Source organism: Aotus nancymaae, unplaced genomic scaffold, assembly GCF_030222135.1.
Source record: "Aotus nancymaae isolate 86718 unplaced genomic scaffold, 86718_ANA_hifiasm-v0.15.2.pri h1tg000028l, whole genome shotgun sequence".
Taxonomy (NCBI): Eukaryota; Metazoa; Chordata; class Mammalia; order Primates; family Aotidae; genus Aotus; species Aotus nancymaae.
In genome coordinates, this window is record NW_026988441.1 from 34,521,830 (window position 1) to 34,540,156 (window position 18,327).

The following is an 18,327-nucleotide window of genomic DNA, read 5'->3' on the forward strand; positions in this document are numbered from 1 at the left end:
GCAAGGGGGGTTAGCTGGGGGTCTGGTCTCCTGTGGGCTGCAGCTAGCATGAGACACTGAAGAGGTAGTTGGATTCAACTATTTATTTATTTTTTGAGACAGAGTTTTGCTCTTGTTGCCTAGGCTGGAGGGCAATGGCATGATCTCTCGGCTCACTGCAACCTCCACCTCCTGGGTTCAAGCTATTCTCCTGCCCCAGCCTCCCGAGTAGCTGGGATTATAGGCACTGGCCACCACGCCCAGCTAATTTTTTGTACTTTTAGTAGAGACAGGGTTTAACCATGTTGGTCAGGCTGGTCTTGAACTCCTAACCTCAGGTGATCCACCCGCCTCGGTCTCCCGAAGTGTTGGGATTACAGGCCTGAGTCACTGTATCAGCCAGGATACAACAATTTAATTTTTTTTTTTTTTTTTTTCTGGACAGGGTCTGGTTCTGTCACCAAGGCTTAGAGTGGAGTGGCTCGATCTCACTCACTGCAACCTCTGCTTCTTGGGCTCAAGTGATCCTCCAGCCTCAACCTCCCCAGTAGCTGGGACCACAGGCATGCGCCACCACACCAGGCTAATTTTTTTCTGGTACTTTTGTAGAGACTGGGTTTTGCCATGTTGTTACAGGCTGGTCTCAAAATCCTGAGCTCAAGCCATGCATCCATCTCAGCATCCCAAAGTGCTAGGATTACACAGTGGTGAGCCACCGCACCAGGCCTCAACTATTACACTTTTACCTACTCCCAGACCAACAGCCAGTCCAGTACCTGGTACACAGAAGTCACTCAATAACTACTTGTTTGTTTTGAGATGGAATCTTGCTTGTAGCCCTGGCTGGAGTGCAATGGCACAATCTCGGCTCACTGCAACCTCCACCTCCTGGGTTCAAGAGATTCTCCTGCCTCAGCTTCCTGAGTAGCTGGGATCACAGGTGCCCACCACCATGCCCAGCTAAGTTTTGTATTTTTAGTAAAGATGAGATTTCACTACATTGGCCAGGCTGGTCTCGAACTCGTGACCTCAGGTGATCCACCTGCCTCGGCCTCCCGAAGTGCTGGGATTACAGGCGTGAGCCACCATGCCCGGCCAATAACTAGTTGCTGAATGCACAAAGTATTTGGTTGGGGCAGTCACGTGCTACATAGATTGAACTGCCAGTTTCACCCTTTCACATTTCTGTGTGACTTCAGGCAAATGGTTTCACCTCTCTGGGCCTTAGTCCTCCATTATGGGACCTTCACACTTGTTACTTCATAGAATTTATGTAAAGAGCTCATGAGGTGGTGTCTGTAAAATGCTTAGCAGAAAGACATGCAAACAAGTGCTTAACAGTCAATATTATAGTTGGCTGGACACAGTGAGTCATGTCTATAATGTCAGCACTTTGGGAGGCTGAGGCAGGAAGATTCCTTGAGCCCAAGAGTTCAAGACCAGCCTGGGCAATATATAAGAAGACCTGATCTGTATTATTTTTAAATGAAAAATTTTAAAATGAGGTTGGTTGGCTATAGTGTCTCACGCCTGTAATCCCAGCACTTTGGAAAGCCAAGGTGGGCAGATCAGTTAAGGTCAGGAGTTTGAGACCAGCCTGGCCAACATGGAGAAACCCCGTCTCTACTAAAAATACAAAAATTGGTGGGGCACAGTGGCTCACACCTGTAATCTCAGCACTTTGGGAGGCCAAGGCAGGTGGATCACCTGAGGTCAGGAGTTCGAGACCAGCCTGGCCAACATGGTGAAATCCCTTCTCTACTAAAAATACAAAAATTAGCTAGGCATGATGGTGGGTGCCTGTAATCCCAGCTACTTGGGAGGCTGAGGCAGGAGAATCACTTGAACCCAGGAGGTGGAGGTTGCAGTGAGCCGAGAGCATGCCATTGCCCTCCAGCCTGGGCAACAAGAGCAAAACTCCAACTGAAAAAAAAACATTTAGCCAGGTATGGTGGCATGTGCTTGTAATCTCAGCTACTGGAGAGGCTGAGGCAGAATTGCTTGAACTGGAAGGCAGAGTGCAGTGAGCTGAGGTCACACCACTGCACTCCAGCCTGGGCAAGAGAGCAAGACTCTCTCAAAAAAGAAAAAAAAAAGTATTGGCCAGGCATGGTGGCTCACGCCTGTAATCCCAGTACTTTGGGAGACCGAGGTGGGTGGGTCACGAGGTCAGGAGATGGAGACCATCCTGGTCAAGATGGTGAAACCCCATCTCTACTAAAATACAAAAAAATTAGCCAGGCGTGGTAGAGTGTGCTTGTAGTCCCAGCCACTTGGGATGCTGAGGCAGGGGAAGTGCTTGAACCCAGGAGGCAGAATTGCAGTGAGCCAAGATCATGCCACCGCCCTGCAGCCTGGCGAAAGAGGAAGACTTCGTCTCACCAAAAAAAAAAAAAGTATTATTGTTATTCTGGTGTTTGGCAAAGTGTTTCTACTTAACCTGTGTGACCTGAGATGGTGAGATAGATTATAAGTCAGACACATTTGTGAAAGGCAGTTAAATATCCCCCAAAAATTTGTATGGGGGTGGGGACTGAGTCTCACCCTGTCACTCACACTGGAGTGTAGTGGTGCTATTACAGCTCACTGCAACCTTGTCTTCCCGGCCTCAACTGATCTTCCCACCTCAGCCTCCCTAGGAGCTGGGACTATAGGCTCCCTCGGAGTCTGGCTCTGTCACCCAGGCTGGAGTGCAGTGGTATGATCTCGGCTTACTGCAACCTCAGCCTCCTGGGTTCAAGCAATTCTTCTGCCTCAGCCTCCTGAGTAGCTGGGATTACAGGCACACATCACCACGCCTGGCTAATTTTTGTATTTTTAGGAGAGACGGGGTTTCACCATATTGGCCAGGCTGGTCTCGAACTCCTGACCTCAGGTGATCCACCCACCTCAGCTTCCAAAAGTGCTGGGATTACAGGTGTGAGCCACTGTGCCCGGCCATCTGGCTAATTTTTAAATTTTTTGTAGACAGGGTCTGACTCTGCTGCCCAGCAAACTGCTGGACTCAAGTGATCCTCCCACCTTAGCCTCTTGAATAGTGGGATAACAGCTCAATTTGTTTAGAGCAGTTTTAGGTTTATAGCAAAGCTGAGTGGAAAATACAGAGTTCTCCTATACTCCCTCCCCCTCTACCCCCCTGCACAACCTCCCTTGCTGTCTACATCCTGTGCCACAGTGATACATTTGTTAGAATCTATGAACCTCTGCAGTCACAGTGGCTCACGCCTGTAATCCCAGCACTTTGGGAGGCCAAGGAGGGTGAATCATTTGAGGTCAAAAGTTCGAGGCCAGACTGGGCAACATGGTGAAACCCCATCTCTACTAAAAATACAAAAATTAGCCAGGCATGGTGGCGGACACCTATAATCCCAGCTATTCAGGAGGCTGAGGCAGGAGAATCACTTGAACCTGGCAGGTGGAGGTGGAGGTTGCAGTGAACCGAGATAGCTCCACTGCACTCCAGCCTGGGCGACAGAGCGAGACTCTCTCACAAAAAAAAAATATGAACTTACATTTACATATCATTTTCCCCCGAAATCTGTACATGAGGGTTCGCTCTTGCTGTTGTACATTCTGTGGGGTTGGACAAACGTGTAAGGCATGAACCCACCATTATAGTATCACGTGGAGTAGTTTCACTGCCCTAAAAGTCATTCATGCTCTGCCTATTCATCCCTCCCTTCTCACTAATCCCTGGCAACCACTGAGCTGTTATTTACCGTCCCCATAATTTTGAAACAGAGTCTTGTTCTATTGCCCAGGCTGCAGTGCAGTGAGGCAATCTCTGCTCACTGCAACCTCTGCCTCCCACGCTCAAGCTAATTTCTGTATTTTTTGTAGAGGCAAAATTTCGCCATCTTACCCAGGCTGGTCTCAAAGTCCTGGGTTTAAATGATCCTCCTACCTTGGCCTCCCAAAGTTCTGGGCTTTCAGGCATGAGCCACCACGCCCAGCCAATAGATCATTTCTTTTCAGTATTGAATAAAAAATAAATAAAAATACAAACAAGGTCCCCAATTGCATTTGGTTGAGGCCAGTTTTCTGTAAATCTCTCTTTTTTTTTTTTTTTTTTTTTGAGACAGAATCTCACTCTGTTGCCCAGGCTGGAGTGTAGTGGCACAACCTCAGTTCACTGAAACCTCTGCCTCCCCGGTTCAAGTGATTCTCCTGCCTCAGCCTCCCGAGTAGCTGGGATTACAGGTGCCTGCCACCACACCCAGCTAATTTTTGCATTTTTAGTAGAGATAGGGTTTTACTATGTTTCCCAAGCTGGTCTCCAACTCCGGACCTCAAGCGATCCACCCGCCTGTCTTCCCAAAGTACTGGGATTACAGGCGTGATTCACCATGCCTCGCCTGTAAGTCTCTTTTAGTTCTAAAAAAAGAAAATGGAATAAAAAAATAAAAATACAGGCCAGGGATGGTGGCTTACACCTGTAATCCCAGCATTTTGGGAGGCTGAGGCAGGAGGATCATCTGAGGTCGAGAGTTCAAGACCAGCCTGACCAACATGGAGAAACCCCGTCTTTACTAAAAACACAAAATTAGGCCGGGCATGGTGGCTCACGCCTGTAATCCAAGCACTTTGGAGGCCAAGGTGGGCGGATCACCTGAGGTGGGGAGTTCAAGACCAGCCTGAGCAACATGGTGAAACCCTGTCTTTATTTAAAAAAAAAATAAAAAAATAAAAACACAAAATTAGCTGATCTGGTGGCACATGCCAATAATCTCAGCAACTCAGGAGGCTGAGACAGGAGAATCGCTTGACCCCGGGAGACAGAGGTTGCCATGAGTTGAGATCGTAGCCATTGCACTTAAGCCGGGGCAACAAGAGTGAAACTCTGTCTCAAAAAAAAAAAAAAAAGGGGGATTCTGTCTCTTGGCTTTGGAGCCCCCCTCCCTCTGGCTCTGTACAGGGGAGCTGCTTCTTTCTTTCTTCCCCCTTCTTTCTTGCCTATTAAACTTCCTGCTCCTTAAAACTAATTAATTAATTAATAATAAAAATATAAACAAGGTCCCCAGTTGCATTGGTGGAGGCCAGTTCTCTCTAAGTCTCTTTTGGTCCGTGGGTTCCTCTTTCTGTCTTTTGCCCCCTTGCAACATATTTGTTGATGAAACTATGTTTTTTTGTCCTATTGACTTTCTTTTTTTTTTTTTTGAGACAGAATCTTGCTCTGTCACCCAGGCTGGAGTGCTGTGGCACGGTCTCGGCTCACTGCAACCTCCACCTCCTGGGTTCAAGCACTTCTCCTGTCTCAGCCTCCCGAGTAGATAGGATTACAGGTGTGGGGCCAGCATACCTGGCTAATATTTATATTTTTAATAGAGATGGGGTTTCACCATGTCGGCCAGGGTGGTCTCGAACTCCTAACCTCAGGTGATCCATCTGCCTCTGCTTCCCAAAGTGCTGGGATTACATGGATGAGCCACTGCACCTGGCCTATACTGTTGACTTCGCCAATATGATGTCATCTTCATGGTATGGAGTAATGTGTTCTCTGTCAGCTGAACTTGACTTGCTGGAAACTGTTAGATTCACTTTGGATTTGTCGGTGAGATTGCTTCCTGGAAGGCATCCATGCTTTCAGTGGAAGCACACAAGTTCTGCTTGTTCTTCCTTCTGTGACATGAGTCACCACCACCCAGATCCATCAAAGATGCAGTTTGTATTTTCCTTTTTTTTTTTTTTTTTTTTTTTTTTTTTTGAGATCGAGTTTTCTCGATTTATCGCCCAGGGTGGAGTGCAGTGGCACAATCTCGGCTCACTGCAACTTCTGCCTCCCAGGTTGAAGCAGTTCTCCTGTCTTAGCCTCCCGAGTAGCTACGACTACAGGCAGTTGCCACCATGCGTGGCTAATTTTTGTATTTTTAGTAGAGATGGGGTTTCACCATATTGGTCAGGCTGGTCATACGTGGTGGCGAGTGCCTGTAATCATAGCTACTCAGGGAGGCTTAGGCAGGAGAATCACTTGAACCTGGGAGGTGGAGGCTGTAGTGAGCTAAGGTCTCGCCACTGCACTCCAACCTGGGAAACAAATCAAGACTCCATCTCAGAAAAAAAAAAATCTTTCAACATGTACATAGCCGAATGTGTCCCATGTTTTTATTGAGGATTCCCAAAAGGCTTTTAGAGGGTTTTTTCTTTTTTCTTAATTTTTTTTTTTTAAATAATAGAGGCAGGGGTCTCCTTATGTTGCCCAGGCTGGTCTCGAACTCCTGGGCTCAAGCGATCCTCCCAAAGTGCTGGGATTATAGGTGTGAGCCATCATGCCCAGCCAAGTTTAATTTTTTCACAATAAAGGAAAGGAACAGTGTTAATCTATGATTGTCAGAACAGCAATTTAATAAGATCATCTTCAGCTGGGCCTACTGGCGCATACCTATAATCCTAGCACTTTAAGAGGCTGAAGCAGGAGAATCACCTGAGGTCAGGAGTTCAAGGCCAGACTGGGCAACATGGTGAAACCCCACCTCTATTAAAAATACAAAAATTAGCCAGACATGGTGGCAGGCGCCTGTAATCTCAGCTACTTAGGAGGCTGAGGCAGGAGAATTGCTTGAACCTAGGAGGCAGAGGATGCAGTCAGCCACTATCACACCGCTGCACTCCAGCCTGGGCAACAAAGTGAGAACCTAGCTCAAAAAATAATGATAATAATAAGATCATCTTCAGAGCTCAGTTCCTGGTGCATGAAGAAACTCAATACAGCCCTCTCGCTCTCAGTTCTTAGAAGAATATGAAAGAGATAAGATCAATAACTACCTTCATTGTTTAATAGCCGAAGAGTGAAAGCCAGGCACAGTGGTTCACCCCTTTAATCCCAGCACTTTGGGAGGCTGAGGTGGGAGGATTGCTTGAGCCCAGGAGTTCCAGACCAGCCTGGCCAATATGTCAAAAGCTCATCTCTAAAAATTAGCCAAGTGTGCTGGCATGCACCTATAGTCCCAGCTACTAGTGGGGCTGAGGTGAAAGGATCACCTGAGCCTGGGAGGTCAGGGCTGCAGTGAGCCGTGATCACGCTTCTGCACTCCAGCCTGAGCAACACAGCCAGACCCTGTCTCAGGAAAAAAAAAAAAAAAAAAAAAAGAAGCCATATCTTTTCATCCCAGGATATCTGAAAAGGACAGATTCTATACAGTATGGATGCAGAAAAGGAGTTATTCCTACCAGAAAAAAAAAAAATGAATTGTGGACACAGCCACTCAAGATCAGAGAATCAACCAATGAAAGCAATTAGCTTCAATTTCATTGTCACCAGGAGGGCACACACCAGAGAACCTGGGAGAAAGCCTGGGCTAGAGTCCTTAGCATTCTCAGTGTTACTGGTGCTGTGGTTCAACAACCTCTGTGGGAATGAGGAGAACCAGAGACAATTGCCATCAGGTGGAGAAAGGATACTACAGCAACAATGTGGCTGTCAAAAATCAGCTGGAGGCCAGGTGTGGTAGCTCATGCCTGTAATCCTAGCACTTTGGGAGGCCAACGCAGGCAGATCACTTGAGGTCAGGAGTTCAAGACCAGCCTGGTCAACATGGTCAAACCCGTCTCTACTAGAAATACAAAAAGTTAGCCAGGTGTGATGGTGGGCACCTGTAATCCTAGCTACTTGGGAAGCTGAGGCGGGAGAATTGCTTGAACCTGGGAGGCAGAGGTTGCAGTAAGCCCAGATAGTGCCACTACACTACAGCCTGGGCAACAAGTGAGAGTGCAAAAGCAGATCTCGGCTCACTGAAACCTCCACCTCCTGGGTTCAAGCAATTCTCCTGCCTCAGCCTCCTGAGTAGCTGGGATAACAGGGGCGTACCACCATGCCTGGCTAATTTTTGTATTTTTAGTAGAGACGGGGTTTCACCATGTTGGTCAGGGGTGGTCTCAAAACTCCTGACCTCGTAATCCGCCCGCCTCAGCCTCCCAAAGTGCTGGGATTACAGGCATGAGCCACCGCGCCGGGCCACAGAGGCTCCTTAAACATGTATGTGTAGGTGACCTTTCTCTGTCACCCAGGCTGGAGTGCAGGGGTGCAATCTCAGCTAACTGCAACCTCGATCTCCCCGGCTCAAGCAATCCTCCTGTTGCAGCTTCCTGAGTAGCAGGGACTACAGGTGTGTGCCATCACTCATGGCTGATTTTTTTGTATTTTTAGTAGAGACAGGGTTTTGCCATGCTGCCCAGGCTGGTCTCAAACTCCCAACCTCAAGGGATCTGCCCACCTTGGCTTCCCAAAGTGCTAGGATTACAGGCATAAGCCACCATGCCCAGCCCAGAAATAGTTCTTTATCAGAAATGCTACTGGTGGGTGCAGCTGCAGTGGGGCATACCTATAATGCCAGCACTTTGGAAGGTCAAGGCAGGCAGGTCCCTTGAGCTTAGGAGTTCCAGACCAGTCTGGGAAAAATGGTAAAAGCTGTCTCTACAAAAAATTAGCCAGGCACAGTGATGTGCACCTGTGCTCCCAGCTCTTAGGGAGGCTGGGCTGGGAGGATTGCTTGAACCTGGGAGGCGGAGGCTGCAGTTAGCTGAGATTGCATCCCTGTACTCCAGCCTGGGGTACACAGTGAGAACCTGTTTCAAATTAAAAAAAAAAAAAAAAAAGAAATATAATTTAATTTAATTTTTATTTTTTTGAGACAGGATCTCACTCTGTCACCCAGACTGGAGTGCAGTGGTGTGATTTCAGCTCATTGCAACCTCTGCCTCCCAGGCTCAAGCAATTTCCTGCCTCAGCCTCCCGAGTAGCTGGGATTACAGGTGCACACCACCATGCCTGGCTAATTTTTTTTGTATTTTTAGTAGAGATAGGGTTTCACCATGTTGGCCAGGCTGGTCTCCAACTCCTGACCTCAAATGATCAACCCACCTCGGCCTCCCAAAGTGCTGGGATTACAGGTGTGAACCACCCGGCCAGAAATATGATTTATTGACAAATATTTCTTTCTTTTTTATTTTTATAGACAGGGTCTCACTATTATATAAATATTATAATTATTTAAAAATAGAGTCTTGCTCTGTTGCCTAGGCAAGAGTGCAGTGGTGCAATCTCAGCTCACTGCAACCTCCACCTCCCGGGTTCAAGCAATTCTTGTGCTGCAGCCTCCTGAGTAGCTGGGATTATAGGTGCAAGCCACCACGCCCAGCTAATTTTTGTATTTTTAGTAGAGACGGGGTTTCATCATGTTGTCCAGGCTGATCTAGAACTCCTGACCTCAAATGAGCTGCCCGCCTCCACCTCCCAAAGTGCTGGGATTACAGGCATGAGCCACCGAGCCCGGCATCTTTGTTTTTTGGAAACAGGGTCTCACTGTATCGCCCAGGCTGGAGTGCACAGGTGCAATCTCGGCTCATTGCAGCATCAACTCCCAGGCTCTGATCCTCTCACCTCAGCCTCCCAAGGAGCTGGGACTACAGGTGCCAGGCCCATGATACTGGGCCCTGCTATTTACAAATACTTCAGACTTGGATTTAGTTGCTTTCTCAACACCAGGTGGGAGATAGAATGTCAGGAAGGCAGAGCAATAGAGGAGGGACCTCGTTAGGAAGGCAGGGGAGCTCCAGATGAGAGAGGAGGTGCTGTGACCTCAAGGTCTGGGGAATGTGGGTGAATACAGAGCCCCATCAAGGCCCTCAACAAGGTCCCTCTCTGGAGCTCAGATGTGAGGCCCAGGAGGCAGATCAGAGGCGGGAGTCCCGCCTCCCCTCATTGGTGCCTCCCCTTGGAATGAAGTGACCAGCTGCCTGGAGGGGTGAGCAAGGGGGCAACAGGATGGAGTAAAGGCCAGTTACAAATAGAATTCTGGAAGGCAGGGTGAGGTGGCTCAGGCGTGTAATCCCAGGACTTTGGAGGCCGAGGCAGGTGGATCACTTGGGGTTAGGAGTTCAAGACCAGCCAGGCCAACATGGTGAAATCCCATCTCTACCAAAAAGTGCAAAAATTAGCCGGGCATAGTGGTGCACACCTGTAGTCCCAGCTACTCGGGAGGCTGAGGCAGGAGAATCGCTTGAACCCGGGAGGCGGAGGCTGCAGTGAGTCAACATCCCACCACTGCACTCCAGCCTGGGTGACAGAGTGAGACCCTGTCTCAAAACAAAACAAAAACCAAGTAGAATCCTGGAGCAACAGTGGCTCAGGGACTCAGCTGTCCCCAAAACATCTGCCTCTTCTTTGTGCAGGGGATGGGGGGTCCCCAGATCTTCAAAGATAGGGAGGTGTCCTCAAGATCTTCAAAGGTGGCCAGGCGAGGTGGCTCAAGCCTGTAATCCCAACACTTTTTGGGGTCAAGATGGGAGGATCAGCCATGCGCAGTGGCTCATGCCTGTAATCCCAGCACCTTGGGAGGCCAAGGCAGGCAGATTACTTGAGGTCAGGAGTTCGAGACCAGTCTGGCCAACATGGTGAAACCCTGTCTCTACTTAAAAAAAAAAAATTAGCTAGGTGTGGTGGTGCATGCCTGTAAACCCAGCTACTCAGGAGGCTGAGGCAGGAGAATCACTTGAACCAGGAGATGAAGGCTGCAGTGAGCCAAGGTTGCATCACTGCACTTCAGCCTGGGCAACAGAGAAAGACTCTGTCTCAAAAAAAAAAAAAAAAAAAAAATGGGAGGATCACTTGAGGCCAGGAGTTCAAGACCAGTCGGGGCAAAATTGCAATACCCTGTTTCTGTGTGTTTTGTTTTTGTTTTTGTTTTTTGATGTTGCCTCAAAATCCCGCCTTATCGCCTAAACAATGGTGCTGGCAGGTTTCCCCTTTAATTTCCTCTCTGGGGACCACATATTCCCCTCCCAACATAAGTTCAACCGGAAGGAGGTGTCTCATCCCCTCTCTACCCCAGGCTCCCCAGTGCTGAGAACATAGGAAGCCAGTTTAGTTAGCATTTCCTGTGAATTGAACGGGGCCAAAAGTGCAACTGAGGCCAGCCCTGTCCCTGGGAGCGACTCAGCAGTGCTGGCCACTTTGCTGGGCCCCGTCTGGGTCCCCCACCCTAGCCTTCCGGGCCACAGCATCCCCTTCCACCCGCAGGCCTGGGCAAGGTGCAGCCCCCAGACTTCTGTAATCTTAACCGCTGTGCTTCCTCTCGCGGTGGGAGCCCCGCCTCCCCCCCACCCCGCCCCTGCTTGCCCTTCGGCACCTCAAGAAGGCACCTTCCTCTGTCAGAATGGCCACCATGATACCTGCCGTGTCGTGGCTCCAGGCCTGCTGGACTCTGCTGGTCTGCTGTCTGCTGACCCCAGGTGAGGCCAGTCAAGCCAGGGAGGGCTGGAGAGGGCTGGGTTTTGGGGATCAGTAGAGGGTGGAGGAAGAGAAAGCAACCCTCTTCGCATCCTGCCACACTGCGCCCTGGCTGCTGGCACTGTATCTTCGGAAGAAAGTTCCGGTTCCTTAGTTCAGCCTTCAGATGGTCAGTCCCCAGCATGCGGCTTGTCCGCCACCCCTCTCCCCCAACACACACACACACCCCCACGCTTCCTGCTCCATCTGAACTCCAGACATTTGCCCTTTGTGTATGTGGTTCCCTCTGCCAGGATCACCCTTTCCTTTCACTTGGTAACTCCTACTTAGCCTTCAGTTTCAGGCTGGCATGGTCCCCCTCCTCCAGGAAGCCTTCCCTGACTCACCTCCTCCTATGCCGGATCAGAGCCTCTTCTGGCCTCCTTCTGAGTTCTCCCCGGTCCCCGATGGATCCTGCCTTTCCCACTGGACCATGAGGGCAGGAACCCTTCTATCTCGGCACAAGGAAAGAGGTGTTAAATGGTGGGATCTGCTGGTGCTTGGGTTGGGGGGCAAGGAAACAAGCACCAGGACTTCTTCGTGTTCCTGAAGGTGTCCAGGGGCAGGAGTTCCTGTTGCGGGTGGAGCCCCAGAACCCGGTGCTTCCTGCTGGAGGTTCCCTGTTGGTGAACTGCAGTACTGATTGTCCCAGCGCTAAGCAAGTCACCTTGGAGACGTCCCTATCAAAGCAGCTGGTGGACAATGGCACAGGCTGGTTAGCCTTCTGGGTCAGCAACGTGACTGGCAACAGCCGGATCCTCTGCTCAGGGTACTGCAATGGTTCGCAGATAATAGGCTCCACTGGCATCACCGTCTACAGTGAGTCCATGTGTCCAGAGGTGGGACTGTTCTCCGGCAGTGGTGCAGGCAGGAGGCCAATGGCTTGGGAGAGTGGGGACCCTGAGTGTGCAAAGAATGGACTAGGGCTCTGACCCAGAGCTCAGACCTGGACATTTCTGTGTGAGATACAAAGATAGACAGAAGGCTGGGTGCAGTGGCTCACGCCTGTAATCCCAGCACTTTGGGAGGCTGAGACGGGTGTATCACAAGGTTATGAGTTCAAGACCAACCTGGCCAAGATGGTAGAACCCCATTTCTACTAAAAATACAAAAAAATTAGCTGGGCATGGTGACAGGTGCCTGTAATCTCATCTACTTGGGAGGGTGAGGCAGAGAATAACTTGAACTTGGGAGGGTGAGGCAGAGAATCACTTGAACCCGGGAGGCAAAGGTTGCAGTGAGCCAGATCCTGCCACTGCCCTCCAGCCTGGGCAACAGAGCAAGACTCCATCTCAGACAAACAAAGAACAACAAAAAAGCAAAGAGAGAGACACACAGAGACATAGAGACACATTTTAATCTCATGCCAAGGCAGCAGTTGTGAAATCAATTAACTTCTGCCCCAACAAGTTTTTTTTTTTTTTTGAGATGGAGTTTGACTCTTTTTGCCCAGGCTGGAGTGCAGTGGGGCAATCTTGGCTCACTGCAACCTCCGCCTCCTGGGTTCAAGTGATTCTCCTACCTCAGCCTCCCATGTAGCTGGGATTACAGGTGCACGCCCCCACACCCAGCTAATTTTGTATTTTTAGTAGAGATGGTGTTTCACCATATTGGCCAGGCTGGTCCTGAACTCCTGACCTCAGGTGATCCACCCGACTCAGCCTCCCAACATGCTGGGATTACAGGCATAAGCCGCATTGCCCAGCATCCCAACAAGCATTTTCGGTATGTGCTGGCCAGGTGCAGTAGCTCATGCCTATAATCCCAACACTTTGGGAGGCCAAGGTGGAAGCACTGCTTGAGCCCAGGAATTTAAGACCAGCCTGAGCAACACAGGGACACCTTGTCTCTACAGAAATAAATTAAAAATAATTAGCTGGGCATGGTGCACATGTCTGAAATCCCAGCTACTTGGGAGGCCAAGGTGGGAGGATTGCTTGAGCCCAGGAGTTTGAGGCTACAGTGAGGTATGATTGCACCACTGCACTCCAGCCTGTACGAAAAAGCAAGACCCTGTGTCTTAAGCCAAAAAAGGGGGTACCCCTCTCAGCCAGCAGGTGAGTGGAGGTTTTTACATTTATGCTTTTTTACACTTTTATTTTAGAGACAGGATCTCCTATGTTGCCTAAGTTGGTCTCAAACTCATGGGCTCAGGCAGTCCTCTCACTTCGGTCTCTCCAGTAGCTGGGATTACTGTCCCTGGCTATCTATTTATTTATTTTTAGAGATGGAGTCTCACTCTGTTGCCCAGGTGGGGGTGCACTGGCATGATCTTGGCTCACTGCAACCTCTACCTCCCGAGTTCAAGAGATTCTCCTGCTTCAGCCTGCTCAGTAGCTGGGACTACGGGTGTGCATCACCCTACCCAGCTAATTTTTGTATGTTTAGTAGAGACAAGGTTTCACCATGTTGCCCAGGCTGGTATCGAACTCTTGGCCTTAAGTGATCTGCCCGCCTTGGCCTCCCAAAGTGCTGGGATTACAAGCATGAGCCACCATGCTTGGCCTACTTTTTGATTTTTTTTTTTGAGACAGTCTCGCTCTTGTCGCCCAGGCTGGAGTGCAGTAGCATGATCTCAGCCCACTGCAGCCTCCGCCTACCAGGTTCAAGCGATTCTCCTGCCTTAGCCCCCTGAGTAGCTGGGATTACAGGCATGTGCCACCACGCCCGACTAATTTTTGTGTTTTTAGTAGTGAGTTTTGCCATGTTGGCCAGCCTGGTCTCAAACTCTTGATCTCAAGTGATCCGCCCACCTCAGCCTCCCAAAGTGCTGGGATTACAGGCATGAGCCACCTCGCCTGGCCTTGTTTTTTTGTTTTGTTTTGTTTTTTTGAGACAGAGTCTCACTCTGTCACCAGGCTGGAATGCAGTGGCACTATCTCAGCTCACTGCAGCCTCCGCCTCCTGGGTTCAAGCGATTCTCATGCCTCAGCCTCTGAGTAGCTGGGATTACAGGCACAGACCACCATGCCTGGCTAGTTTTTGTATTTTTAGTAGAGATGGGGTTTCACCATGTTGGCAAGGCTGGTCTTCAACTCCTGGCCTCAAGTGATCCATCCGCCTTGGCCTTTGAAAGTGCTGGGATTATAAGCATTAGCCACCATGCCTGGTCTGAGGCCAGGGTTTTGTAGGTGTACCTGGGAGGGCACCCAGCCTGGGGGTCAAGTCTCCTGTGACTGTGCTAGAGTATCCTCAGAGGCTGCCACAGGGCTGGTGAGCCAGGTAAGCCCTGAGTGCCCGAATCTGATTGGACAGAACTGAACTGATCTCTGGTAGAGGCCAAAGCAGCTGTTCGGGCCAGAGGCTAGCAGGAGAGGCCCACGGAGTCCCTAGACATGACATCCAGGAGGCCTGTCTGTGGGTTGGGAGACCCACATTCTAGCCTGGGATCTGCCACTTACTGATTGTGTGTCCTTAAGCAATTCACCTTCCCTCTCTGGGCCATATATTTCTCCATCCATAAAAGAGAAAAAGGCCAGGTGCAGTGGCTCATGCCTGTAATCCCAGCACTTCAGGAGGCTAGATGGGTGAATGACTTGAGGCCAGGAGTTTGAGACCAGCCTGGCCAACACAGTGAAACCTCATCTCTACTGAAAATACAAAAATAGGCCGGGCGTGGTGGCTCAGGCCTGTAATCCCAGCACTTTGGGAGGCTAAGGCAGGCAGATCACCTGAGGTCAGGAGTTCAAGACCAGCCTGACCAACATGGTGAAACCCCGACTCTACTAAAAAAAAAAAATGCAAAATTAGCCAGGAGTGATGGTGGGCGCCTATAACCCCAGCTACCTGGGAGGCTGAGGTGGGTGAATCGCTTGAACCCAGGAGGTGGAGGTTGCAGTGAGCCGAGATCGTGCCACTGTACTCCAGCCTAGGCAACAAGAGAGAGACTCTGTCTCAAAAAAAAAAAAGAGAGAGAGAAAGGGCTGGGCACAGTGGCTCACGCCTATAATCCCAGTACTTTGGGAGGCCGAGATGGGTGGATCACCTGAACTCAGGAGTTCAAGACCAGCCTGGGCAACATGGTGAAATTCCGTCTCTACTAAAAAAAAAAAAAGACCAGGCCTGTGGCTCACCCCTGTAATCCCAGCACTTTGGGAGGCTGAGGAGGGCAGATCACAAGGTCAAGAGATCAAGACCATCCTTGCTAATATGCTGAAACCCCCATCTCTACTAAAAATACAAAAGTTAGCTTGGCGTGGTGGTTCAAGATCTTAGTCTCGGCTACTCGGGAGGCTGAGGCAGGAGAATCGCTTGAACCTGGGAGGTGGAGGTTGCAGTGGGCCGATATGGCGCCATTGCACTCCAGCCTGGCAACAGAGGGAGACTCTGTCTCAAAAAATAAAGAGAGAATAGAGAAGATTTCACTAGGTTGTTGTGTGCATGAAGGTGGATGACCCCTTAAAGGTCTAAGGAAAGATATCAACAGGAACTTTTAATGTTAATATCTTAGTCATAAACGTTAATCCCTTCCTTCCTCATTTTGTTTTTTAATTAACTGTGACATCCTTGAGAACAGAAAATTTTGTTTAGCACCTGGCAAGGTGTCTGACAACATAGGAAATGATAATCACAGCACTAATGATAATAGCAGACACCTCGACTGGCCCAGTTCTAAGCCCTCTAAGTTTATTAACTCAAAGCTGAAAGTTCTCAGCAGGGCCGCCCTGTCTCCACCCCCACTCCTGGGGGATGGGTTGCGGGACCCACTAAGTGCCATCCTCCCTTCCTCCTTCAGGGCTCCCGAAGCGGGTGGAGCTGGCACCCCTCCCACCTTGGCAGCCAGTGGGTGAGAACCTTACCCTGAACTGCCAAGTGGAGGGTGGGTCGCCCCGGACCAGCCTCACGGTGGTGCTGCTCCGCTGGGAGGAGGAGCTGAGCCGGCAGCCCGCAGTGGAAGAGCTCACGGAGGTCACTGCCACTGTGCTGGCCAGCAGAAGTGACCACGGAGCCCATTTCTCATGCCGCACAGAACTGGACCTGCGGCCCCAAGGGCTGAGACTGCTAGTGAACACCTCAGCCCCCCGCCGGCTCCGAACTTTTGGTGAGAGAAGGGGCTTCAGACCGTGGGTGATGAGCTGAGCCACGGTAGAGGGTGCCCTGGCTTTGGGATTCCTAAGAGTGGGGTGCCCTGGACCTCACAGGCTTCTGGGAAGGAAAGCCCCAGGCTACTGGGCAGGGTGGCCCCAGAAGGGAGGCCCGAGCCATCGGATCTTTGGAGAAAGCCGTTTTCAAGGCTGTGTGGGTGTGTCCTGGAAAGAATGGGTGACCCAGTCAGCAAAATATCCTGATTGGGGGTGATGAGGGTGTCCTGGGGGAAGGCACAGTCCTACGGGCTGTGCTGATGCCTACCTTTCTCCCCAGCTCTGCCGGTGACACCACCGCGCCTCGTGGTTCCCCGGTTCTTGGAGGTGGAAACCTCGTGGCCGGTGGACTGCACCCTAGACGGGCTTTTTCCGGCCTCAGAGGCCCAGGTCCATCTGGCGCTGGGGGACCAGGTGCTGAATGCGACAGTCACGAACCACGGGGACATGTTAACGGCCACAGCCACAGCCACGGCGCGCGCAGATCAGGAGGGTGCCCGACAGATCACCTGCAACGTTACCCTAGGGGGCGAGAGACTCGAGGCCCGGGAGAACTTGACGGTCTTTAGTAAGAGGGGGCGTGGAAAGGGGGCGCGGCCTCAGCAGTCTGGGGGCGTGTCAGAGGGGGCGGAGACTAGACGAAAAGTTGGGGCCTGACTTGCCCCAGTAGTAGTTGCAACGTGGGCAGGGCCCGAGTGCCCGAAATTGGACAAAGGCCACAAAGAGGGCGAGGCTTGAAATGCCGAAAGCGTGGCTCGGATATCCCGAGAGAAAAGGGGAGGGCGGAGGGCTCGGCTAGATCCATAGGAAGGTCCTGTTCATTAAGCTCCTGGGCAATGCCCCGCCTTTAGGTTTCCTAGGACCCATTCTGAACCTGAGCGAGCCCAGTGCCCCCGAGGGGTCCACAGTGATCGTGAGTTGCATGGCTGGGGCTCGAGTCCAGGTCACGCTGGACGGAGTTCCGGCCGCGGCCCCAGGGCAGCCAGCTCAACTTCAGCTAAATACTACCGAGAATGACGACGGACGCAGCTTCTTCTGCAGTGCCACTCTCGAGGTGGACGGCGAGTTCTTGCACAGGAACAGTAGTGTCCAGCTGCGTGTCCTGTGTGAGTCGGTCACCCTGACCTTTTAATCCCTCCGCCCCTGCCCTGGAAAGATTAGATGCTCCTCTGCCCCACTGTGCCTTGGGTGTGTTGGGTGTCTGATCACACATGGTGGTTCCACAGATGGTCCCAGAATTGACCGAGCCAAATGTCCCCAGCACTTGAAGTGGAAAGATAAAACGAGACAGGTCCTGCAGTGCCAAGCCCGGGGCAACCCGTCCCCGCAGCTGCGGTGTTTGAAGGAAGGCTCCAGCCAGGAGGTGCCGGTGGGGATCCCATTCTTGGTCAATGTAACACATAATGGCACTTATCAATGCCAAGCGGTCAGCTCACGGGGCAAATATACCCTGGTCGTGGTGATAAACATTGAGGGTGAGCTAACACGGGGCCACGGGGCTGGACTGGCAAGCCCGGGAGGCGGGGGGGTGTTAGAGACAGGGGGGACGCATATTGACTTCGCGCTTTCTCTGCACAGCTTGGAACTCCCACTTTGTCCCCGTCTTATTGGCGGTGTTAACGACCTTGGGCGTGGTGACTGTCGTAGTGGCCTTAATGTACGTCTTCTGGGTGCGGAAACAGAGAGGCTTGTACCATGTTAGGCAGGAGAGCCCCTCTCTGCCCCTCACGTCTATGCCCACAGAGGCAATGAGGGAAGAACCGTCCAGAGTTGAGTGACGCTGGGATCTTGGGCCAAAGTTGGCGGGGGCTTGGCTGTACCCTCAGATTCCCCACCAATAAAGCCTTCAAATTCCCTAATCCGTGGTTTGATTCCACCCGCGCTGCACGGCTCTCCCACTCAGGTGCACATCTACTGAGTGGCGTCGCTGCTGCGGAAGGGGGCAGGATCTGTGGCGCGCAGACGCAGCTTGAACTCTTGAGAAGCGGGCGGGGGTTTAGCCAA

At 51.0% G+C, this 18,327-nt stretch overlaps 1 protein-coding gene across 2 annotated transcripts; it reads left to right on the top strand.

Annotated features, from left to right (window-relative positions):
• Positions 1 to 10,996: 10,996 nt before the first annotated feature.
• On the top strand, positions 10,997 to 18,182 carry ICAM3 (intercellular adhesion molecule 3). Of its 2 annotated transcripts, none has more exons than XM_012436258.3 (7): positions 10,997 to 11,205; positions 11,795 to 12,061; positions 15,978 to 16,283; positions 16,604 to 16,891; positions 17,175 to 17,429; positions 17,550 to 17,686; positions 17,902 to 18,037. In XM_012436258.3, exons 1-7 carry the CDS (start codon positions 11,130 to 11,132, stop codon positions 17,941 to 17,943), a joined length of 1,371 nt encoding a protein of 456 aa, XP_012291681.2. In that variant the 5' UTR covers positions 10,997 to 11,129; the 3' UTR covers positions 17,944 to 18,037. The 2 variants fall into 2 exon arrangements, with proteins under 2 accessions (XP_012291681.2, XP_012291680.2); XM_012436257.3 differs by having other exon boundaries at positions 11,078 to 11,205; positions 17,550 to 17,798; positions 17,902 to 18,182.
• Positions 18,183 to 18,327: the final 145 nt, after the last annotated feature.